General features: G+C 44.9%; 1 protein-coding gene across 3 annotated transcripts; it reads right to left on the bottom strand.

The window, feature by feature from the left end:
- Positions 1-1405: 1405 nt before the first annotated feature.
- LOC141164706 (solute carrier family 23 member 1-like) lies at positions 1406-23501 on the bottom strand. 3 transcript variants are annotated; one of them, XM_073650207.1, is made up of 13 exons: positions 23301-23501; positions 16308-16465; positions 16050-16207; positions 15014-15173; positions 12974-13155; positions 12730-12853; positions 12105-12261; positions 10501-10754; positions 10108-10272; positions 9707-9815; positions 5890-5985; positions 1973-2245; positions 1406-1703 (listed from the first exon to the last, which is right to left on the bottom strand). In XM_073650207.1, the coding sequence occupies exons 1-12, from the start codon at positions 23374-23376 to the stop codon at positions 2019-2021; spliced, it is 1866 nt and encodes a 621-aa protein (XP_073506308.1). In that variant the 5' UTR covers positions 23377-23501; the 3' UTR covers positions 1406-1703; positions 1973-2018. The 3 variants fall into 3 exon arrangements, with proteins under 3 accessions (XP_073506308.1, XP_073506307.1, XP_073506309.1); XM_073650206.1 differs by having other exon boundaries at positions 1406-2245; positions 23301-23499; XM_073650208.1 differs by lacking the exon at positions 23301-23501 and adding an exon at positions 22161-22439 and having other exon boundaries at positions 1406-2245; positions 16308-16469.
- Between the last annotated feature and the right edge of the window lie 2977 nt (positions 23502-26478).

Genomic DNA, 26478 nt, shown 5'->3' with positions numbered 1-26478 from the left:
TGGTCCCCTTCTTGTTGCAATGTCCCCATCCTGGTCCCCTTCTTGTTGCAATGTCCCCATCCTGGTCCCCTTCTTGTAGCAATGTTCCCATCGTGGTCTCCATCTTGTAGCAATGTCCCCATCGTGGTCCCCATCTTGTAGTAATGTGCCCATCCTGGTCCCCATCTTGTAGTAATGTGCCCATCTTGGTCCTCAACTTGTAGCAATGTCCCCATCCTGGTCCCCTTCTTGTTGCAATGTCCCCATCCTGGTCCCCATCTTGTAGTAATGTGCCCATCCTGGTCCCCTTCTTGTTGCAATGTCCCCATCCTGGTCCTCAACTTATAGTAATGTCCCCATCTTGTAGTAATGTGCCCATCCTGGTCCTCAACTTGTAGTAATGTGCCCATCCTGGTCCCCATCTTGTAGTAATGTCCCCAGCCTGGTCCCCATCTTGTAGAAATGTGCCCATCCTGGTCCCCATCTTGTAGCAATGTCCCCATCCTGGTCCCCATCTTGTAGTAATGTGCCCATCCTGGTCCTCAAGTTGTAGTAATGTCCCCATCTTGGTCCTCAACTTGTAGCAATGTCCCCATCGTGGTCCCCTTCTTGTAGCAATGTCCCCATCCTGGTCCCCTTCTTGTTGCAATGTCCCCATCCTGGTCCCCTTCTTGTTGCAATGTCCCCATCCTGGTCCCCATCTTGTAGTAATGTGCCCATCCTGGTCCCCATCTTGTTGCAATGTCCCCATCCTGGTCCCCATCTTGTAGTAATGTCTCCATCCTGGTCCCCTTCTTGTTGCAATGTCCCCATCCTGGTCCCCTTCTTGTTGCAATGTCCCCATCCTGGTCCTCATCTTGTAGTAATGTCTCCATCCTGGTCCTTATTCGCCTTTTTTTTTTTCCTGGTAATTTTGCCACAATTGGATTTTTTTCCCTGCTTTCCAGTACATCACATGTAAGAAAAAAAAAAAGAATGTTGTAATTCAAAAGTACAACTCGTCCCACAAAAAAAACAAGTCCCATGCAAATAGGTCGACGAAAAAAAAGAAAGTTATGGCTCTTAGAAGAAAGAGAGGAAAAAACGAAAATCCTGAAATGGTAAATTGCAGTGTCCGGAAGGGGTTAAAAATGTACTTAATATAAAGACCTGATTTAAACAATTGGATAATTTTCTGATGATAGATTCCCTTTAAGCCAACTTTTACTTTTCGACACCACGAGTTCTACCATTGCCCACTTGGTGGTCTTTTCTGGAGACCTCATGGAAACTGTAGACGCTCATAATCTCGGGGTCTTTGGAGCCAACATCTTCCATTGGCGCCCCTGTGTTAAACACCAGTTTACATGCCAGTAGGGACTTTTTGGTCTAAACTTTCGGGTCTACCCATGATGACCATAAACACCAGAGAAGAAACTCGGATGGGGAGGTTTTTCCAGCACAGATGGTTTAATAAACTCCTTACGAGAAGTATCACAGTATCTTAATGACAGTTACTGAGAACATATGTAACAGGAAGACGGATTAAGAAGAGGGATGAAGACAATGAAAAAAAGGCACACCACACTTATGTAATGACTTGAGATCGTATTTGGCTTGTGCATTATCTGGATGTCTTCAAGTCCAAAGCTTCGAAGCTTCTCCAGTGATTGACACGTTAGATATTTGGTGCCGAATATTTCCTCCTCCAAAGAAGTCAGTTTTGTTCGTAAGATGTCGGTGACCTAAAAAAAAAGAATAATGAATTCACAAATAGTTGAAAATAATTGGTCTGAAGGTGGTTCTTCAGTGTAAACGACTCCTTGTAGGCCGTTCTCTTGGAAGCGGAGACTTGAAGGTCCTTCTGTAGGGAGACCATTCCCATCGGTTGTATACAAAAGAGGAAATATGAAAAACCGTGACAAGACGCCCATTGCCATCCATTATCTACAACAATCAGATTTGCAGTCCTCAAGTCATGGTGAAAGAGGTCTCGAGAAGGTCCTGAACGTACTCATGTTTTGTGTATTCTCCTTGATTAAAGGGCTCTTTGGTAATACTCAGTGCTTAGTTTCTGTGTAGCTATTACAATGGTTGTTCTCGTGATCAACAAGGGTCAGTTTTCTGGGTTTCGGACAGAAAGGTATGTATCGGAGCCAAGAAGAAGTGCAGAATTTTGTGCCGATGCCAAACGGAAGGTCATAGACGTCTTCAACATCAGAGCAGTTCTCCTCAGCTTCTCCGTTGACGTTGTTCCATGCCGCTATTCCCCTTTCTTCTTTTGTGCCTATCAAGTCATAAACAAAAGTCAAGGAGGATGCTTCAGTTAACACCTCACGTTCTCAAGCCCTATTTTTACCGTAAGGAATAATAATAGTGGAAGTCTAGAGAAGAAGAAAAAGAACATGGAGCTCCATCATGGAGAAAGCTCTCAAGATATGCAGAGAAGGTGGCATTATACTGTTAAAGAGCAGGCAAAACATTAGTCATGGCGTGTAGAGAATGCTACAAGAGTCTCGACAGTATTTGGAGAGCCATCGTAGAGAGGACGAGTGAAGGAATCAAAAGTAACTTGTAAGGAGTGGAGGCGCACTCTTGGATTCTGGAATTAGGTAATGGAGCAGGTCTTGAACCCAGGAGTAATCCAGTATATAACAAGCAGGACAACACTTTTGGGTCAATACAAAATAGTGCAAATATTTATGGAGAGGCTCCACCATCACATGGCAATTTTTCTTTCCTGAACAGCCTTTTTTTTTCTAAATTGCCTTTGTTTCAACAAACTAAGAAAATTGAACATACTTTTTCCACTTACAAGATGCCGTTTTCAATTGACCCGTGTGTGCTATCCTGCTTGTTATATGGGGAATTAAAAGTAAGTATTTGTGGGTGGTACTTAGCCGATTGTTGATACAAAGTCTCGCGGGGACTACAGCAAATCTCTACTAATCGGTCTCCCTCTTACTAAACTCTCCCCTCTCAAAGCTATCCTGAAAGCAGCGGCCAGGATCATATTTCTGTCCAACTGCTACACCGATTCCTCCACCCTGTGCCAGCCATTGCACTGGTTGCCTATCCTCTACAGAATACAATACAAACTTATCTCTCTCACCCACAAAGTTCTCCACCGCTGCAAATATCTTCTCCCATCTCTGTCTACCACCTTACCAGTGCTTTCTATTCCGCTATTTACATAAAATGTCTGCTGGAGGCGGCTCATGTGCAGATTGAGATCTCTGCTAAGCAGAGATCTCATTTTGAGCATGCGCCGCCTCAGGTGTCCATTTTCCTGAAGCTGTGGGATTTAGGGAAATGGCCACATGCACAGATTGAGATCTCGGCTGGAGATCAGTGCATTCTCTGCTTCCGGCGGCCATTTTCCTGAAGCCCACAGCTGGGAAATCAATGCGCAGAGCAGGAACTCTGCTCTGCCTCATTGCCAACACCCCTCCTTCCAGCTCAGGGCCCGCAGCACCGCCCCACGTCTTCCGCCGCCAGCTTCCTGCAACAGGGACCATGCCTCCTGTGACCCCGCTCCACCACCGCCCCTTTCCCCTGGTAAGCTACATTCGGACTATAAGAGGCACCTCCATTTTTTTTCCCAAATTTGGGGGGAAAAAATTGTACATCCTCGGTAATCCTAATCACTTACTCCCGTCTCCAAGACTTCTCCTGTGCTGCACCAGTTCTCTTGAATGCTCTACCCAGGACAATCCAGTGAGTTTCTAGTATTCATAGCTTTAAGCGGGCTCTATAAACATTTCCATAGACTGGCCTATTACCTCACTAATCTAACGAACTCTTCCCTGTTCTCCCTTCTTAAATTTGCCCCAGAATCTGGTCACTCCTATCATCCGTTTGTACACCCTCCATTTATAATATTGTGTTGACCACCAACATCCTCGACTCTTGTTTTAGCATTGCCCACTAAATCCTTTGTTTCAAAGCTGATCTGCATCCCTTATACATAGATAATTACAAACTTATTGTGAGATTTTTGTGCATCACTTTCCAAAAGTCAATGTAAGGGCAGAAAGGGGTGAGAAAGCTTGATAGGACGTGAAGACTTTTTTTTTGTAAAATGGTGAAGAAGAACAGCCATTAAAGCCATGAAAAGTCATGATATTATAGGATTAAGCATTGCATGAAGAAAAGAAGAGTATATATGAAGGGAAATAAGAAAAATGGTGGGAAAAGGAGAATGCAGTCATGGCCGAAAGTGTTGGCTCCCTTGAAATTGTTCCAGAAAATGAAGTATTACATAGAAAATGATCACAGTTACAGATGTTTTGTTGTACACATGTTTCTTTCCTGTGTGGGTATTGGAACAACACAAAAAAACAGAGAAAAAAAAAAAAGAAAATCGGACATAATTTCACACAAAACCCCAAAAATGGGACGAACAAAATTGCACCCTGAACTTAATATTTGGTTGCACAACCTTTGGAATAAATAGCTGCAATCAATCGCTTCCTATAACTATCAACAAGCTTCTTGCACCTCTCAGCTGGAATTTTGGACCCCTCTTCTTTTGCAAACTGCTCCAGGCCTCTCATATTTGAAGGCGTCTTCTCCCAAAAGCAATTTTAAGATCTCTCCACAGGTGTTATTGATCTAGATCCGGACTCATTGCTGCCATTGCAGAACTCTCCAACGCTTTGTTTCTATCCATTTCTGGAGGCTTCTTGTTTGGGGGTCATTGTCCTGCTGGAAGACCCATGACCTAGGATGCAAACCCGGCTTTCTGACACTGGACACTACATTGACACCCAAAATCCTTTGGTAATCTTCAGATTTCCCCTTTACACAGTAAAGGCACCCAGTGCCAGAGGCAGCAACACAATCTCCAAACATCTCTGAACCTCCACCATACTTGACTGTAAGTACTGTGTTCTTTTCTTTGTAGGCCTCATTCCATTTTCTGTAAACAGTAGAATGATGTGCTTTACCAAAAAGCTCTATTTTGGTCTCATCTTTCCCCAAGACGCTTCCCCAGAAATGATTTTGGCTTACGTACATTTTGAGAAACTGCATCCTAGCTTTTTTATGTCTTTGTGTCAGCAGTGGGGTCCTCCTGGGTCTCCTGCCATACCGTTTTATTTCATTGAGATGTGGATGGATAGTTCACACTGATACTGATGTACTCTGAGCCTGCAGGACAACTTGATTTTCTTTGGAACTTGATTGGGGCTGCTTATCCACCATCCGGACTATCGTGTATTGCAACCTTTCATCAATTTTTATCTGCCATCCATGTCCAGGTAGATTAGTTACAGTGCCGTGGGTTGTAAACTTTTTGATTATGTTGCGCACCGTGTACAAAGGAACATCAAGATCTCTGGAGATGGACTTGTAACCTTGAGATTGTTGATATTTTTCAACAATTTTGGTTCTCAAGTTCTCACAGTTCTCTTCTCCTCTTTCTGTTCTCCATGTTTAGTGTGGCACACACAGACACACAATGCAAAGATTGAGTCAACTTCTCCCCTTTTAATCTGGTTTCAGGTGTAATTTTCCTATTCTCCACACCTGTTACTTGCCACAGGTGAGTTTGAATGAGCATCACATGCTTGAAAGAAAGTTGTTTACCCTCATTTTTGGAAAGTTGCCAACAATTTTGTCCTGCCCATTTATGAGGTTTTGTGTGAAATTATGTCCAATTTGCCTTTTTTCTCAGTTTTTTTTTGTGTTTTTCCAATACACACAAAGGAAATAAATGTGTATAACAAAATGTGTAATTGCAATACATTTCTGGGAGAAATACTTATTTTTCTGGAACAATTGCAAGGGTGCCAACACTTTTCGGCCATGGCTGTATATCAACGGAAAGAAGAAAAACAGGTTGGATTGCTCTGGATTACATGCTGTCCATGTTCTAGATAGTCTGTCTACTCTTCCAGAGATCAGTTTAGCGTTGATGACCATCATTACCTGGTATAGTGTTGTCTAAGAAGAATCCTAAGAACCCGCCGACAAACATTCCCGTGGTCAACAGCACCAGGATGACTTGGTCTAGTTGAATAATACCTATGTAGAAAATGGAAATGTAAGAAGTAATCCATATGTCAAACTCCTCTTGATGTAACAACAAAGTGCCCGGGAACCCCAACAGAAGAAAAAAAGATTATTTCTGGATTTATTCAGAGTAAATCTTTTTAACCATATGTAAGGGGGTGGTGAACAGAAGATGCACCCCATCCACACCCCACAGCACATGCAAGTAAATACTGCCATCTGCTGGTTGGACTGGACAGGCAAGAACTGAAGGATGGAGAGTGTGTTTCCTCGAGGGAAGAGTTTGAAGGGGACACCGGGTCAGGTGACAGCTGTGGCCTAGTGCCTAAATATAAAAGGCCGGGACGGTGAAGCAGGGGAACAGTTGTCGCCAAGATGTGAAAGGAAGAGGACATGTGAACAGCAGAGTGGGCTCATGGCCACCACTTCAGTAGAAATACCTGAGAGTGATATGATCCAAGAGCAGACCAGACCTCGCAGGTCAAGCACCGAAGACCAAACACTGAAAACCAAGCACCGAAGACCAGACTTTGTAGGTCAAGCACCGAAGGCCAAACACCGAAAGCCAAGCACTGAAGACCAGACTTTGTAGGTCAAGCACCGAAGACCAAACACTGAAAACCAAGCACCAAAGACCAGACTTTGTAGGTCAAGCACCGAAGACCAAACACCGAAAGCCAAGCACCGAAGACCAGACTTTGTAGGTCAAGCACCGAAGACCAAACACCGAAAGTCAAGCACCGAAGACCAAACACCGAAGGCCAAGCACCGAAGACCAGACTTTGTAGGTCAAGCACCGAAGACCAAACACCGAAGGCCAAGCACCGAAGACCAGACTTTGTAGGTCAAGCACCGAAGACCAAACACCGAAGGCCAAGCACCGAAGACCAGGCACTGAATACCCAATAGAGAGGAATGCATGTCGTCTTTAACAGATGTTCCGTGTGAACCGGGCTGTTGAGACGTACAGTACTAATTGAGGAAAGTTGCTAACTTGAATTGGACTTGTGATTTAGTGGACTGTACCATAGTCCCGGTAGACCCTGTATGCTGATATTTTGAATCATCTATCTGTATATTGAATTGTGTCTATAAAGGGGAAGTGGTGTCTGGTTGCAGTGACATTGTCGTTTCCCTGACAGAGACTGGGATTAAGTAATGTTGGGTAATACCTATTAATTAGTGTCTTAAGTAGTTGAACGCAGAAATATTGCCTATGTACTTTGTATACTACTGACTGTGTATTGATCTGTCTGTTGATAGTCATCTGTACTGTTTCCTGTTCACCTCTTATCACTGCCAATGCTTTATTTGTTTTGTAAAATAAATACCCATTGTGAATCCTCACTGAGTCACCTTTACTGCCTCGTTGCATTCTCGGATCTTGTTTACACTTGGCGCAACATTCCAGCGCAGAAATGGCAGACCAGCCAGTGACCAAGTCACTGAACAACCGAAAAGGAAGTTGTGCATACACCCCATGACACCTGCCTCACAGGTGGAGATGGCCCTGCTGACCTTAGATGGAGAGGCCCGACAGATGGTTATGTTCCGAGAACTAAAAGACCATAATACGGTAGACAAAGTCATTACAGTCCTAAAGGACATTCATGGCGACTCTACTGACTTGGGCAATTTGCTTATTTGCTTATTCCATCAGGTTCAGAGGGAAGGAGAGAAGGTGACCCAGTATGTGAACGGCCCACATCACTAAGGAGACTGATGAAGAGTATCGGGAACTGGGACCGCTGGACAAGGTGCTGAGGGACCAGCTAGTTGCGGGTTTCAGTGATTCCTACCTGAGACAGGCTCTAAAGGAACCTTTACGTTATAATCCCAGTTTGAACTTCCTGGAGGTCAAAGCGGAAGCTAGGGTTTGAGAGCGAGAGACTCTAGCTAGAACAGGTGTGGTCCGGAGCTACCTAAAAGTCAGACTGGGCTTGCACTTTGCATGTGAGAAATCAGAGGGAAACTACGCAGTATTAGGAGAACCCTTGCAAATGCCACAGAGCTAAATGTCGCATCCCGGCATGAAGATGGACCAGAGCGGGGGTATCTCCCTATCCCGAGACCAACAGTAATGGCCACGTTGCACACCTTGAGAATGTAAGGTCGAATGTTGGATCTGTGGAGGAAGGGGACACATCTCCAGGAATAGCCCGACTCAAGAAAACCAACAGAGATGGCAGCCAATAAACTAACGCGCCCTATGGTCGAGGAGCACACCATGGGGCTCCATACTCCCAAGATAGAGGGACGAAAACTCCAAAGTCGTAGTTTCTAAGAGACCCAAGACAAGGGCTGAACTTAATGGACAAAGAATTCACTGTTTAATGGACACAGGATCTCAGGTGACCATCATGCACGAAGAATACTTCCGACGGCACTTCCCAAACGTTGCCCACTCCAGAGAGGAACCGACCATACGGCGGATGGCTGCCAATCAGTTGTCCATTCTTGTAGCAGGAGTAGTGTGGATGAAGATATGAGTGTGTGGAAAGAATCTTGGGAAGAAGTGGAATGTGCTAGTGAAAGGCCCTGTCGGGGAGGACCCATCGTGACTCTGGGGATGAACATTCTGAGAGAAGTGGGGCTGTTTCTGGCTGATAGTCAATGAGGAAGTGGTTGGATCCATGCGACTCGACATCATCCGAGTAAAAAAATTCCCCAAAATTCCAACAGCTCCTCCTGGTTAGTCAGATCCAGAAGCTGCCTGCTGCATCCCAACATCTAGGAAAAGTAGTGGTGCCCTCCAACACCGCCTTGACTCTGCCTCTGGGTCAGACTGTGCTCACTATGCCAGTCCAGGCTTGCGTGCCATTGGAAGGGGTGGGGTGCAGGTCGAACCCCCAGAAGAGGGAGAAGTGATGTTGGCTGCTTTCACTCTGGCGACCGTTCGTCCGAGACGTGTGGTGGCGAGGTGCATTAACCTGGGCGGGACGAGTTTACAGTTTATTCCCAAGAAGGAAGTGGCCCTGAGTATACGTGATGCCGGAGGATCTCACCTTGTCCAAGGCTATAGAACGGACTCCTGTGGAAGGGGACCCGTGGACTTTGTCGGTGTCTCTCAATCAAAAGAAGAGGAGGGGCGAAACATGAGATGGCCGTGATATCTTGGGACTAATGGAAGCGAACTTGACATAGTTCTCCCCCAGACAAGTGGGACACGTGGAAGAAATGTTGAGACAATATCAGGAGATGTTTGCTCGACACGATGATGACTTCGGGTGCACTGAGACCATTCTGCATGAGATCCCAACGGGAAATACGGCCCCCATCCGAGAAAGATACTGTCAGATTCAACCCCAAATTTATCAGTAAGTGAAGGACTTAATGTCACACATGCTACAAAATGGTGTGACACAGGAGAGCCAGAGCCCCTGGGCTGCACCCTTTGTACTGGTCCGGAAGAAAGGCGGAATGTTGAGATTCTGCGTGGACTACCGGCGGTCAAACTCCTGCACTGTCCAAGACACATAGAGTGACTGCAGATTTATCGGTTTTCATCGGACAACCCCTTTAAGGTCTTTGCCCAGACTGCGGGACCATTGAGGGGGACAGCAGGAGATGCCAAGTGTCTTGATCCAGTGGGACCCAAGACAGGAAGAGGCCTTCAACATGTTCAACCTTCAACACTGCTGCTAGGGGGAGAGTGATATATCCCTATATCTATTAATCGATTGAACGTGCATGACCACCTCGAAAACAGCGATTGTCGGATTTTTCTCCTTACCCGTTTCCAGAAGCTCCGGATTATTGTTCACCCAGTTTGGGATAGAAAGGCCACAGAATATGGAGAAACCAATAATGAATATGTTCCTGGAGGAGTTCATGTCAGCATACTGCGAGTATAAAAACACAAAAATTGATAATTCCAATTGTTAATTGCGAAGAACTACTACATTGTGTGTAGCCTGATCCTGCAGTCATGTAATTCAAAGATGTAGTTGGAGCAGAGTAACAGGACGACAGAATCAAACTTCCAGACTATTGGATGACTCTAGGACTATTTCCTGTAGATGGCGCTGCATTTGGTTTACCAGACTACAGAATAAAGGTATATGATTAGAAGGGAACAAACCAGTTGACCTCCATATGTGAAACAATGGTATAATTCATCTGTCTTCCATTTACCTGCAAATTGGACATCCCGACAGCAGCTATTACTCCAAACATCACCAGAAACATCCCACCGATCACCGGAGTTGGGATAGTAGCAAAAACAGCACCGATTTTACTGAACACGCCCAAGAGGAGCATCAGTACCCCGCCGGTAATGATCACCATCCGACTTCCAACCTGGAAGATAATGATAAACATCACATTGCTTGCTCGACCACCACTCCATCCAAACTCCTCTTGGTCTTGTTTTTCTGAATTGGCGTAAAGATGATTAGTGGGTCACCCGTTCTGGCATTTGGACCTCCATTGACTGGATGGATGATAACTGCTACTGGTTGGAATTCCCCTTTAAGACCAATGTTCCATTTCTAATTGGGATCGTATCAATAGTGCGAGAACACTTACCTTTGTGATTCCCAGGGCGCCGACATTCTCACTGTATGATGTGGTCCCATTTCCGGTGCCCCATGCCCCTGCCAGTAAGCAACCGATCCCTTCTATCCCAATTCCTCTGTTTATTGCATGCTTTGGTGGGGGTGGTGCCCCAGAAAGTCGTGCGCATGCATGGTAATCTCCCACCGACTCTACCATGGATGAGATGACTCCTGCTAAGATCCCAAACACGCCCTCCAGACTGACGGTAGGCATACCCCATTGGCCTAAAAGACAAAGACTGCCATAGTTTTATGTCATATATTGACTAATAGAAGGTACTCTCAACAATGCCTTTTAACAGTGTGCCACCCTTTGGGGGCGTAAGAATGTGGAGACCCTCACTGATTGCAAGAACAGGACACTCAGCCATCCGAGCCCCATCATTCTGGACGTGATTATCTATTCTGTTAATAGATGATCATTTTTGTTACCGGAATACCCCATTAATTTAGGGGCACAGTTTTGTGCATTCCACTATTTACATATAAATATATAAGAAGTAAAAGAGGAGGTCTGTTCCAGGCTTGTTAGACCTCATCAGTGCAAGAGGGGTTCAGTTCCAGGCTTGTTAGACCTCATCAGTGCAAGAGGGGTTCAGTTCCAGGCTTGTTATATTTCATCAGTGCAAGAGGAGGTCTGTTCCAGGCTTGTTAGACCTCATCAGTGCAAGAGGAGGTCTGTTCCAAGCTTGTTAGACCTCATCAGTGCAAGAGGAGGTCTGTTCCAAGCTTGTTAGACCTCATCAGTGCAAGAGGAGGTCTGTTCCAGGCTTGTTAGACCTCATCAGTGCAAGAGGGGTTCAGTTCCAGGCTTGTTATATTTCATCAGTGCAAGAGGAAGTCTGTTCCAGGCTTGTTAGACCTCATCAGTGCAAGAGGAGGTCTGTTCCAGGCTTGTTAGACCTCATCAGTGCAAGAGGAGGTCTGTTCCAAGCTTGTTAGACCTCATCAGTGCAAGAGGGGTTCAGTTCCTGGCTTGTTATATTTCATCAGTGCAAGAGGAGGTCTGTTCCAGGCTTGTTAGACCTCATCAGTGCAAGAGGAGGTCTGTTCCAGGCTTGTTAGACCTCATCAGTGCAAGAGGAGGTCTGTTCCAGGCTTGTTAGACCTCATCAGTGCAAGAAGAGATCTGTTCCAGGCTTGTTAGATTTCATCAGTGCAAGAAGAGGTCTGTCCCAGGCTTGTTAGACCTCATCAGTGCAAGATATGAAAACCATGGGTCTAAGAAAAGGAACCTGTCAAAAAATAATACTCGATAACCAGTCTTGTTATGAAGTACTAGGATAAAAGGAACCAAAAAAACACCTTAATGAGTGCTGGCTCCATATAGCCATTTTTGTTATCTTGCCCTGATGAGGACAAAAAAGACAGGAGTATGTAAATTGGAACACACAGCACTACAATTGTCTAAGCTTTTTACACCTCTTACGAGGCTGGTACATCCCTGCCCTACAATGGAGACGGAGATAGATAGATTGTATATAGTGTATGCAGTCATAATGATACGACCTCAGCTGCTGCAGAACTTCATAATACACAAACGTGATACATGCAAAATGTTTCTTCCCTTGATACCTGGATAAGGAAAGCGGAACCACGGAGCGCGAGACAAGACATCCCCTTTGACGTCGGTACGAGCAAAATACCCGTAAGTCTCCGGCTTGGTTGGGAAGACATTGGTGACGGTGAGAATGTAACAGATCAACCAAGAAATGGAGATGCCAAGAAGAACCTAAACCAGAGAAGATGGAATCAATAAGGAATAAGGTTCCGCAATAACACCCTAAATTAATGACCCATTTGCCCCTATGCCTGGGATGTGGCTGGAATTTAAGTCTAGATGTATGAAGATGAGGCAAAATAATGGGAATGAAGAAGAAAGTAGGCTACATAGAAACATGTAACTGTAGGAACAGACTACACAGGTTATGTAGTCTGTTACCATGGAGACATATTAAAGGGGTTGTCCACCTTTGGGAACAATTTTCATTTCACTGAGCTCACTGGTGGACTCTCAGTTAACTCATTCTGCACTCAAAATGCTAATGGTGCAATTTTTTAAAAGAAACCTAATGGCAAAAAAAAAATATTTTAAGCGAAAAGTATATGCATGTAAGAAGAAAAAATAATAATCGGAAAAGGTTGAGGTGGACAACCCCTTTAAATCTGGGCTGTATGGACAAAAATCATAGGACATTACCGGAAAGATCTGGAAGATGTAGGTTCTGGAGTACTGCCACTTCCGGTTACTTTTTGAGTAGTACGGGATCAGGAGAGGAATATTCCTCAGGTATTGGGAAAACAATATGATGAAGAAAGTTGTCCTGGAGGACAAGAAATGAAGAAATCAACATTTAAAGGGGAACTCCATAATAAAATATGGAATTAACGAGGAGGGCTCAGAACTTTAATCTTATTTGTGTTTATTTTTTTGAGTTACTTACATGATGGATATTCCCCAATGGGTTCCTGCGTCATTACCAGCAGCCTCGAAGAGGGGGAGAGCGATGAGCGTAATAGTAGGAGCGATCGTTAGGGGACCAATGAATTTCATAAGGAAGCCAATCAATCCGGAAAATCCAACTAGGATTTGAAAGCAGGACGCGACCATAATGGCTCCTTGAACCTGGAAAAATGGATCGGAGATTATATGGTTAATTATAATGTCCATGTAAAATATTAAAAATAAAAAAAAGTTATATATATTATACACATATATGAAAAAAAATTTTTGGAATGGTTGCAGTTTTCACATTAGCCACTAGATGTCAGTACAGCAACTGTAGATTCCAATTTAAACCATCTCGCTTTACACTGTGCTGTGAAACTGAGGGGTACCATTTTTTTTTGCCTACTACGTGGACGTTTAGTGACAAAATTACCCCAATTTGCACATAAATCCAAAAGCTCAATGACAACAGCAGATGAGACAGAAAGAGGGAGATGTTCAGTGGTCACCGTATGGGGAAACACTTATCTGCAACTATGGGGGAGGGACCTGCTGTGTATGGGGACTCATTGGCAACGTTCCATGGGAATAAAAAAAAAAATATAAAAATTAACAGAGAATAAAAGAAAACTGTCTCACTAGTGCCGCCTAGTGGAGGTAGATCCCAATAAAGCTACAGGTGATTAGTATTACTTGTTTTTACAGACAGGGAAATACACAATAAATTCTTGTGATGACTCGACTCACGGAAACACCAAGATCATTCATGATGTTTTTGTATTGGAAGAACGGACTCTGGACTTTGTCACAAGTTTCTTTAGTTGTAATAACTGAATTCCATTACTGCATGGATTGTGTACAGCAGTGTTCACATTGTAAGTCTGACTGGTGGAGGCGTGATCACTACGATAATGATTAAAGATGGGAAAATGTATAGAAAACTGGAAGGAGCCAATCTACAGCTGCCACACAGTGACTGCAGCAGCAGAATAGTGAGTGCAGCTCTGGAGTATAATACAGGATGTAACTCAGGATCAGTAATGTAATGTATGTACACAGTGACTGCATCAGCAGAATAGTGAGTGCAGCTCTGGAGGATAATACAGGATGTAACTCAGGATCAGTAATGTAATGTATGTACACAGTGACTGCACCAGCAGAATAGTGAGTGCAGCTCTGGAGTATAATACAGGATGTATCTCAGGATCAGTAATGTAATGTATGTACACAGTGACTACACCAGCAGAATAGTGAGTGCAGCTCTGGAATATAATACAGGATGTAACTCAGGATCAGTAATGTAATGTATGTACACAGTGACTGCACCAGCAAAATAGTGAGTGCTGCTCTGGAGTATAATACAGAATGTAACTCAGGATCAGTAATGTAATGTATGTACGCAGTGACTGCACCAGCAGAATAGTGAGTGCAGCTCTGGGGTATAATACAGGAGGTAACTCAGGATCAGTAATGTAATGTATGTACACAGTGACTGCACCAGCAGAATAGTGAGTGCAGCTCTGGAGTATAATACAGGATGTAACTCAGGATCAGTAATGTAATGTATGTACACAGTGACTACACCAGCAGAATAGTGAGTGCAGCTCTGGAGTATAATACAGGAGGTAACTCAGGATCAGTAATGTAATGTATGTACACAGTGACTGCACCAGCAGAATAGTGAGTGCAGCTCTGGAGTATAATACAGGATGTAACTCAGGATCAGTAATGTAATGTATGTACACAGTGACTGCACCAGCAGAATAGTGAGTGTAGCTCTGGAGTATAATACAGGATGTAACTCAGGATCAGTAATGTATGTACACAGTGACTGCACCAGCAGAATAGTGAGTGCAGCTCTGGAGTATAATACAGGATGTAACTCAGGATCAGTACAGGATCAGTAATGTAATGTATGTACACAGTGACTGCACCAGCAGAATAGTGAGTGCAGCTCTGGAGTATAATGTGTGATAAAATGCAATTTTCAGTTCAATGACTTTCTGTCTCTGGTCAGACTCGTACACCCCATTACCTCCCGTAACCGTGATTGCCAAACATCCACAAATTCTGGCGACGTTGCATTCACGAGGCTGGCATTTTGGGTCCATTCTGGGCATCTCCACTTGGGAAGCGATAACATGGCGAGGGTCGGGGTCAAGAAGGTAAAAGTTCCTCCTTGTAAGATCGGTAACCTGTAAGATACAGAACATGGGGTTAGCGACCCACAACATTACTTTACACCTACTTATCTTTTTCTTAAAGGGATATTCTGACTATAGACATTTCTTTTTTTAATCCGGTATATCTACTTTGATCTCGTTGTCCATAGCAACCAGACCTGAGCTTTTAGTTCATGCTTTAATTGGTTGCTATGGGCAACGAGGCCTATCTTCGCAGCATTTTTGATGCCTTGGGCCTATAATATGTCATCTAGTAACTCTTTTTTTTTCTTATCAGATTTTTCTTCATCAGTTATTGACCTTGCAACAATGCGGGGGAGTGAAACATTAAATCTCTGATATAGGACGGTCTCTCCTAGACACAACAGATAACAGGAGATAAGAGGACGCTCCATTTTGTTATTTTTCGGCGTAACATATCTGTTATCTATCTACTTTTATGACTTGAAGAGAAAGAATATATATATGTTTATGGTTGTAAAACAGTGAGATACTAAAGACAGATTTAAGACATTGTCCATAGCAACCAATCACGGTGCAGCTTTAATTTCTGAGAAGGCTTTTGAAAGATGAAAGCTGCGCTGTGATTGGTTTGAATAACAAATATGTCCGCCAATAATCCAATTAAAGTGTTTCATGGCTTTTCTTGACTCTCAAATTGAAAATCTGACAAATTAGCCAACGCCTTCCAAAACACCACCAACGCGGAGGACTGTGCATCCAAGATCATTTAGTCTTAAAGGGGTTGTCCAGAATTAAAAAAAAAAAAATGTCCGTTTTCCTTCAGAAACAGCGCCACCCTTAGCGATAGGTCGTTTCTGGTATTAAAACTCAGCCTCATTGAAGTGAACGGATACATGGATGGCGCCGTCTCTTCTATGAGCTTACCTGACCCCGAAGAGAACTTGTAGGAGGGTGCAAATCCCGGAGACGAAAAAGATGGTGCTGATTAGGTGACTTTGGGTCAAGGGGTCGTGGGTCAAGCACAAGTCTTTGGATAGGATCAATGGAATAGCGACGATCCCCCCGAGGGCGGTCAAGTAATGCTGCGAAAGCAGGGACAAAAAAAAAAGTCAATGGGTGGAGAAAAATGGCGGCCAACCAATATGGCCGCCATCGGATTGGTCGACCCCCCCCCCCAATTACCTGAATGCCCAAGAAGATGCACAAGTACCAGGGGGGCACGTCCGTCACCATATACGCCAACTTGTGCCTGTCGTCGTCGCTCGGACTGATTTTCGTCTTTTCTTGGCAGGGGGGTTTTGTATCGGATGAAGACGTGACGTTATAATGATTGACATCTTCTATCTGTCAAAGAGAAGAAACTTTGATTTTCGGTGTAAAAAAAATCCTACACATTGCGCTCTTACTTGTTACAGCTGCAGTTTGTGCTCCAGAGCTGCTCTTCCTGATCTAAACGGTAACAAAAAGTTCAGCTTTTTGGGGCCCTTAGAGAAAAAAGTCCCATTCCCAGTAGGGATCTATGCAGGATTCCCCTCCAGCAGATAATTTTACAGTTTCACTTCTCTTACAGTAAAGAATCCTTTCTACATTGATGACAGACAGCGGTTTTCACTTCTCTTACAGTAAAGAACTCTTTCTACAATGATGAACAGACAGCGGTTTTCATTTCTTACAGTAAAGAATTCTTTCTACATTGATCACAGACAGTGGTTTTCACTTCTCTTACAGTAAAGAATCCTTTCTACATTGATGACAGACAGCGGTTTTCACTTCTTACAGTAAAGAATCCTTTCTACAATGATGACAGACAGCGGTTTTCACTTCTCTTACAGTAAAGAATCCTTTCTACAATGACAGACAGCGGTTTTCCCTTCTTACAGTAAAGAATTCTTTCTACAATGATGAACAGACAGCGGTTTTCACTTCTTACAGTAAAGAATTCTTTCTACATTGATGACAGACAGCGGTTTTCTCTTCTCTTACAGTAAAGAATCCTTTCTACATTGATGACAGACAGCGGTTTTCACTTCTTACAGTAAAGAATCCCTTCTACATTGATGACAGACAGCGGTTTTCACTTCTCTTACAGTAAAGAATCCTTTCTACATTGATGACAGACAGCGGTTTTCACTTCTTACAGTAAAGAACTCTTTCTACAATGATGAACAGACAGCGGTTTTCACTTCTCTTACAGTAAAGAACTCTTTCAACAATGATGAACAGACAGCGGTTTTCATTTCTTACAGTAAAGAATTCTTTCTACATTGATCACAGACAGTGGTTTTCACTTCTCTTACAGTAAAGAATCCTTTCTACATTGATGACAGACAGCGGTTTTCACTTCTTGCAGTAAAGAATCCTTTCTACAATGATGACAGACAGCGGTTTTCACTTCTTACAGTAAAGAATCCTTTCTACAATGATGACAGACAGCGGTTTTCACTTCTCTTACAGTAAAGAATCCTTTCTACAATGATGACAGACAGCGGTTTTCACTTCTTACAGTAAAGAATTCTTTCTACAATGATGACAGACAGCGGTTTTCACTTCTCTTACAGTAAAGAATCCTTTCTACAATGATGACAGACAGCGGTTTTCACTTCTCTTACAGTAAAGAATCCTTTCTACAATGATGACAGACAGCGGTTTTCACTTCTTACAGTAAAGAATCCTTTCTACAATGATGACAGACAGCGGTTTTCACTCCTCTTACAGTAAAGAATTCTTTACTCACAGGGAGGAGCAGCAGCTCCGAGGTTTATTATAATGATTAATGATTGATGAGTTGACACTAAGTGACACTAATTTCAGGAAGCATTAATCAGATGAAAACTAAATCTGTTCCAGCCCCCATGCTATTGTGCAATAACTTCACACGGTGCAGGATTTCTACATATTCTATATGGGAGAACAAATTCGGACCACCGGCAGCAATGATTGACTGCAGATCAGTAAACCTTTACCGATCGGTGGTTGTTTAACAGTCTATTTATACAGCAAAACCGCAGTAAACAGTGAGCACTGAGTGATCTATTATGGATAACTCAGCGAGCACAGGCTGCCATAGTACTTGGCAGTGCGAGTCTTGTTTAAACAGGTTAATGCACTGCTGAGAACGAGGATCTTTTCTTCAGCGCAAAATTTCATTTTACCCGATGAACGAGCGTTTTGCACTGTAAATGAAAATTAAGTTTCATCCTGTATTATACTCCAGAGCTGCACTCACTATTCTGCTGGTGCAGTCAGTGTGTACATACATTACATTACTGATCTGAGTTACATTCTGTATTATCCTCCAGAGCTGCTCTCACTATTCTGCTGGTGCAGCCACATGTACATACATTACATTACTGATCCTGAGTTACATCCTGTATTATACTCCAGAGCTGCACTCACTATTCTGCTGGTGCAGTCACAGTGTACATACATTACATTAATTATCCTGTATTATACTCCAGAGCTGCACTCACTATTCTGCTGGTGCAGTCACAGTGTACATACATTACATTACTTATCCTGTATTATACTCCAGAGCTGCACTCACTATTCTGCTGGTGCAGTCACTGAGTACATACATTACATTACTGATCCTGAGTTACATCCTGTATTATACTCCAGAGCTGCACTCACTATTCTGCTGGTGCAGTCACTGTGTACATACATTGCATTACTGATCCTGAGTTACATCCTGTATTACACCCCAGAGCTGCACTCACTATTCTGCTGGTGCAGTCACTGTGTACATACATTACATTACTGATCCTGAGTTACATCCTGTATTATACTCCAGAGCTGCACCCACTATTCTGCTGGTGCAGTCATTGTGTACATACATTACATTACTGATCCTGAGTTACATCCTGTATTATACTCCAGAGCTGCATTCACTATTCTGCTGGTGCAGTCACTGTGTACATACATTACATTACTGATCCTGAGTTACATCCTGTATTATACTCCAGAGCTGCACTCACTATTCTGCTGGTGCAGTCATTGTGTACATACATTACATTACTGATCCTGAGTTACATCCTGTATTATACTCCAGAGCTGCATTCACTATTCTGCTGGTGCAGTCACTGTGTACATACATTACATTACTGATCCTGAGTTACATCCTGTATTATACTCCAGAGCTGCACTCACTATTCTGCTGGTGCAGTCACTGTGTACATACATTACTGATCCTGAGTTACCTCCTGTATTATACTCCAGAGCTGCACTCACTATTCTGCTGGTGCAGTCACTGTGTACATACATTACATTACTGATCCTGTACTGATCCAGAGTTACATCCTGTATTATACTCCAGAGCTGCACTCACTATTCTGCTTGTGCAGTCACTGTGTACATACATTACATTAATGCCCACTTTTTAGAGAATTGTAGTAGTGCGATGTCGCTGTGTGGCCCTCGCCTTAAAGAGATTTAAAAAAAAATCCCAAATAACTTTTGGCTTAAGATGAGAAAAATTGTATTTCCACACTTCAAATCAGAATCATCTCCAGTAATTTAGTAACGCTGAGTTATAATATTATTACACATTTACAGCTTCCTCCAGCTCAGAGTTTCACAGTCTCACTTCTCTTACAGTAAAGAATCCTTTCTACTATGATTGTGAAGCTTTCTTTGCTCTAGTTATGGAGGATTCACCCTTCTTATAGTTACTGTGCTGGGAATAACTAAATCAGAGGAAACTCTGTTTTGCACTAATCTTCTTTTCGATGATGTTTCTGGTTATTGTAGTCCACCCTTTTCCTTTATGCTTTTATTACTCTTTGTATTCTTTGTTATCTTTTTTCAATTTTGGTTTGTCCTCCGCTTTTTGAGGATTGATTGCAAGTTCTCAATGGGATCAAGATTTGGGTAATTTCCCGGCCATGGACCCAAAATGTGAATGTTTTGTTATCCCTTTTTCCTTGTGACCTGGTCTCCATCCTGCTGGAAAAAGCCTCATTCATCATTAATTGCTCCTGGATCGTTGGGAGAAGATGCTCAAATATTCTTCTCCAGACAATCATTCTTCCAAACAGTCTGAAGGGGCTCCATCAGAGTACCCCCGTCCTCTGCAGTGTGATCCCTGTACTTCCTGCAAAGTTATTTTCTCTGATGAAGCACAGTCCCCAAATAATACTGCCATATAGTCTCCTTACAAAGTGCCAAACAGTGAAAACAAACTGTTATACCATACAGTGCCCAAATAATACAGCCGTATAGTGCCCTACATTCACACAGTGAACACATAACTGTAACAGACCATGCAGTGCCCAAATAATGCAGCCATATAGTAAACACATGGCAGACCATAAAGTGTCAAATAAAGCAGCCATATAGTCCCCTTACAAAGTGCCAAACAGTGAAGACAAACTGTTATTCAGATGTTTCTTTCACTCCTCACATCAAATCACTCGCTCGTTCATGTCATCTACACCTCAAAAACATCTCAAGAATCAGGACTTTTCTCACCTTTGACTCGGCAAAAACTCTTACTGTCGCTCTTATTCATTCTCGTCTTGACTATTGCAACGCTCTACTAATCGGTCTCCCTCTTACTAAACTCTCCCCTCTCCAATCCGTCCTGAACGCAGCAGCCAGGATCATATTCCTCGCCAACCGCTACTCAGATGCCTCTTCCCTGTGCCAGTCATTGCATTGGTTGCCCATCCAATATAGAGTTCGTTTTAAACTTATCACGCTTACCCACAAAGCGCTCCATGCTTCAGTACCCCCCTACATCTCCTCCCTTGTCTCAGTCTACCACCCTACACGTGCCCTCTGTTCTGCAAATGACTTGAAACTAAAATCCTCCATAATCCGAACTTCCCACTCCCGTCTCCAAGATTTCTCGCGTGCTGCGCCAATTCTCTGGAATGCACTACCCAGGACAGTTCGATTAATTCCCAATACCCACAGTTTCAAGCGAACCCTAAAAACACATTTCTTTAGACTGGCGTATCACCTAAACACACTCTGTCCATCCCAGCTTTCCCCCATATTAAAATCTTCTTCAACTTCGGGTTCAAACCAACCATGCACATAAAAGCCTCTGTCAGGACTGCACACATACTGGCTGGCGACCAGTCCATGTATTATTATTTATCCTATTCAGTATATCAAGGCTGCATTATACAATATATGTACTTTTTACCTTTTGTGTCTCCCCCACTTCCTCATAGACTGTAAGCTCGCGAGCAGGGCCCTCACTCCGTTCGATATGAGATATGCTTATTCTGTATTGTCTGTATAAGTCCCCCCTAAAATTTGTAAAGTGCTGCGGAATATGTTGGCGCTATAAAAATAAACTATTATTATTATTATTATTATTATACCATACAGTGCCAAATAATACAGCCATATAATGCTCTATATAAAAATATCACTCATTGAACACATTACAGACCATTCAGTGCCCAAATAATGCAGACGTAGAGTGAACACATGACAAACCAAAAAGTGCCTAAATAAATCAGCCATATAGTCCCCTTACAAAGTGCCAAACAGTGAAAACAAATTGTTATACCATACAGTGCTCAAATAGTACAGGAATATAGTGCCCTATTCAAAATTATCACTCAGTGAACACATGACAGACTAATGTAGCGCGTAAATAATGAAGCCACATAATGCAGCCATATAGTCCCCTTACAAAGTGCCAAACAGTGAAAACAAACTGTTATACCATACAGTGATCAAATAATACAGGCATATAGTTCCCTATACAAAAGTATCATGTAGTGAACAGATAACAGACAAATGTAGTGCCCAAATAATGCAGCCATGTAGTGAACACATGGCAGACCAAAAAGTGCCCAAAAAATGTAGCCATATTGTCCCTTTACAAAAGTGAAACTTCAATCCAATGGAAAGGGAATAACTTGTTATTTTGGGAATAATCCTATAGATAAAAAACCCAACATGGTCTAGGCGGGTATGTAAGGGGCCAATGACCCTGATTTACCAGATAATATATACAGAGTGCCCCTTTTTCCCGAAAATAAATGTCCATATGTTACAAGGGTGACCCATGGTTCTGACCTGGAATGCCGGGTTGTCTACGCTGCTGCCGCTCTCCATCTCTCCGGTTGCAGGTGATAGACTGAGCTCTGCGGAGTTACCTGCCCATCCCAAGGTGGCACAAGGCGCCGGCTCACTAACGCCTCACTGAGGTCTGCAGGTTTCCCAACATCACAAGTCAATGAGTAATGAAGGAAGGAGACAAAGTGTGAGACTTATGTAAATCAGCAGAGCTCAATCAGATCCTCCCCAGTCATCGCCTGTACCCGGCCGTCACTACACAGAATTGGCACAACTCATTTAGGGAGTGGTGAGAAGATTTGGTAGGGACTTAAAGGGGTACCGCATGATGGCGGTATTATTTTTATTACTGATCAATCCTCTCTTAAAGAGAACCTGTCCAAGTTCTTGGCCCCTAAGCAAACTTTACAAATGTGCCCCCCTCCCACCTGCTATGCGCCATTTATAATACTGGGGTCTTCTTATGTGGCACAGGGGTTACCCTCAGTTCTGTGAACCCGATCAGGAGATCTCGCTCGTTTCTGCTTTCCCAGAAATCAAATCCAAAAGGAATTAGCAAATTTGACGCCGTCCCTTTAAGGGATGATTTAATTAGGAAAAAGCCTTAAACAGTTCTAGGGGGCAGTGTTGGGTGGGCTTTCTGGAGTGGGAGATAAGCAGTAACATATTTCATCTGTATTCAGCAGCAAAATTTTTAGCCCATAGTTAAAGGGCCGGCGGCATGATAATAAAAGGGATCTGACTTCATATATAGCGCTGCAATACTGCCACCTGCTGGCTCAAGAGCTTACACTTCTATTAGGTTCTATTCAAGCTAGAAAGCAGAGATGTAGGAACAATTTTTTTTTTATCTTTCTTAGCTACACCGAGACAGTGTCACAAACCCTCAGCTGTGAGCAGACACATTGTAGCAAACAATCAGCACTGCTGATGCGTATAGCTTTAGCTACCATAGGACTGTCCACAGTGGATACAATGGTAACAAACCCTCAGCTGTGAGAAATATCAAGTCTGTAGAGGTTTTTTGATGGAAGGAAGAACAGTTTTCTATTCACTGACAGCAAGAAGAGATGGAGAAAAATGGTGAAAAATGAATATACAGAGAGAGAAGATGTGGCGCCCCCTTAGAATTAATGGGACTTGCCTTGAATGGTGTCTTGTCCGGGCCGTTGTAGCCCATGAGCCCCTCAGCGGCCATCATCATCATCATCATCATCCTCCTCCGGGCAGCGACCCGTCAGCTCTGCTGTATCCTGCCACATGCACTGGGACGCGGCTCCGGGGGGCTGGGATCTTCTCTGAGACTCATGTGAGAGGAATTATCACAATCTCATCCTAATTTGCTGAGGGACCGTCTCTTCCTGGTATTATGGAGAAGGGTTAATGAAGCCGAGATCCTATAGGCTGCCACCTAGTGGTCCAGAAATCCTGAAAAACACTGACTGCATACAACTGGAGGCCGACAATTGAGGGGAACCCAAGTCTGACATTGGTAAAAGGGGTGCAAATTTGGAGATACAGCTACAGAGGGGCAGAATTAGCACCTGCGGAGGCCTAAAGACCCCTCTGTCATATAGGATGACACCAGTGTTATAAATGTCATATGGTAGGTGGGATCCCGCTACAGATTTTGCATTGGGACCATAGAGCTTCTAATTAGACATCACTGTGTGTATTATCCCTGTACTGTTGACGCGCCCCTGGGCCGGTGTCGTGCTGCGTTGCGCACGCGGGAGCCTACCCGGAGCCGGATCAGTGGAGGGTTGTAGTCTCGTGGCGGTGACCCGGTCCGTGCCCAGGGAGTCAAACTAGACGGCAGTCTATTAGTAGTAAATAGTTGATGACTACGCCACCCGTTGAGTGCAGCCAGGAAGCTGCTGCTGCAGGGCAGACCGCTGAGGCCGGTGGTAGGATTGTGCAGCGTGATAGTATAACCCCCAACGGGAGGGGTATGGCCTCAGGGCAGCCGACGTGGAGGATGGGGGTAGCAGGAACCACTCAGAGACGGTACGGTGTAGTTCAGGGTCTTTACTGGTAACAACGACAGACCCTCCCGGAGTACTTGCTAGCAAACGGGGCCTGGTCAGTCTTTGAGCAGATGGGATCTCCCCTGGCCAGGCGTAGTTGTAGGCCTCCCAAACTGACTGTACTCTTCTGGCTACCTTGCTAGAAGCTGATATAAGTAGCCCACGTCCCTGAGTGTACCGTGTGGTGCTCACCCGTATGGCCGGTGACTCGGGGCCTTCTAATGGCTTCCGCTCCACGATGGCGGTGCTGGTCCCACGCGTGTGACCGTGCCTTCGGGCTTCTGGGCCAGGGGACCTGAAATCCCCTGCCTGACGGATTCTGCTGCTGGGTAGGAGTTAGTCCCCACAGCCTCGGACTCCGGGTCCGGTAAAGAATCTTCTTAGTCAGGGCAAGCTCTGCAGCTGCCAGCCCCTGACTCCTTGTAAGTCTGCTGTTTCCTATGCTGCTTCTTGTCTCCACTCTCCTTGTCTCCAGGCTCAGGCCCCTGGACAGGGCCTGCCTGTGGAGCAGAGCCCATAGAGCAGCTCTGCTCCCTGTCTTCTTCTCTCAGAACTCCCTACCCTGCCTCAGCCCCAGGTTTATATAGGAGAAGTCCTTCCCCTCCCAAGACTGGGCAGGAGGTGTGGCATGCACAGGATCCCTGACCAAAGGACCTCCCACCTGCTCTCAGACGTAATATCTCTATCACTGTGGCAACCAGACCCCTGGGGTGCCACATTCCCCCCTAGTGAAATTTAGTACTCCGGGACTAAACACATTTAGAAAAACATAACAAAGTATAACAATAACATTACAATAAGGAAACGCATAAAGCTGGTCACGGCGTGTCCGTAACCGGGTGCAGTCTTTGAAGAAAGCAAGGTGTCCATTTCACCAAAACAGGGAGACGTAACCAGGTAGGGGTCTGTCCTACCCCGAGTCCTTAACAGTCTTTTAGTCCATCCTGGGTTACGCTCCACTAACTGTACAAAGGATTCCCGGTAAATCCACCAAGGACTCCTATAAATAACTGGAAACACATAATATTTACAAGATATGGCCGCTCTCAGTCCTCGGCCAGTGGGGATAAGGATTGGCTGCTCACAGTCCTCAGCCTGTGGGGAGATGGGATGGCTGCTCACAGTCCTCAGCCTGGTTAAGGATAGGGGACACACGGGAACCGTTCACTCTTTTGTCCCAACGGGGAACATATTTTAAGCAGCAACAGTTTTTTTTTGGTACCCCTACGGGCAACTATATACAGTCTCTTCTCTACCGTACTCAACGACGGCGTCCTCCTGCTCCTTCTTGTGTGTAGGCTTCAGACCCGTCCGGGTCCTCTTGGCTTTCCTCGTATTGGTAGTACTGCAGCTCCTCCTTGGTTAACGTGGAGGGCGTACAGTCCTTTTGCACCTGGGGAGTTCAGGCCTTGCGACCAGGCGTGGAGAGGGTCGCCGTTGATGACGCCCGGGGTCAGAGGGTGCAACTTTGGGCCTGGGCGCGGGCTGGTGGTGGTAGTGCCCAGGGCTGGAGGGCTTGGCCGCAGGGCTTGTTGCGGGGGCTGGAGCAGGTCGGTGTCTGCAGCGCCCGGAATCGGCGGCTCCACCAGGGGGCCCGGGAGCAGGCTGACGCTGGCAGCGTCCGGGACAGGGAGACTCCTCTTACCTGCTCCCGCGACCGCTCCTGCATCACGCGTCTTCTTCCGGCGCTGGTCGGTGCCGGCGACGACTGGGGCACTGCCGATGCTGGGCAGCTTAGTCTGCTGCCGGTCCGCCATCTTGCTGTCCGTTCCTGGTGTCCTCCTCCCCCCTAGTGGACCGTGGCCTACCTTCCGGAGATCCTCTTCCGTAGGCCGCGGCTCCGCAGTCAATCGTCAGGGTTGAGGACCTTCCGTCGCGCTCCTGTGACGTCGGCGTCTGCTGGGCTCCTTCCAGGACCTTACGCAACGTCCGGACGTGAGGCGGGGCTTCAGTTCTCGCGCGCTTTCGGAGTCCACGCCCCTCTTCTTCCCGCGCGGCGTCCCCAAGATGGCGTCCAACGGCGGGAAAACTTCGCGGATGGCGGGAAGAAGGTAGAAGATGGCGCCGGATGGCGGGAAACCTTCACCACTGGTAAGTTTGAACAGTCTTTGCTTTTCAGGCACGCAGTACCCGGTGGTTGCGGGCACGAAATCCTGCCGACTACGCCAAAGTTGACGCGCCCCTGGGCCGGTGTCGTGCTGCGTTGCGCACGCGGGAGCCTACCCGGAGCCGGATCAGTGGAGGGTTGTAGTCTCGTGGCGGTGACCCGGTCCGTGCCCAGGGAGTCAAAC

Source organism: Phyllobates terribilis, unplaced genomic scaffold (assembly GCF_046119375.1).
Source record: "Phyllobates terribilis strain yellow unplaced genomic scaffold, ASM4611937v1 Scaffold_10__3_contigs__length_209671492, whole genome shotgun sequence".
Taxonomy (NCBI): Eukaryota; Metazoa; Chordata; class Amphibia; order Anura; family Dendrobatidae; genus Phyllobates; species Phyllobates terribilis.
Note: the sequence above shows the minus strand (reverse complement) of the source record. Positions and strands in the feature narration are given on the sequence as shown.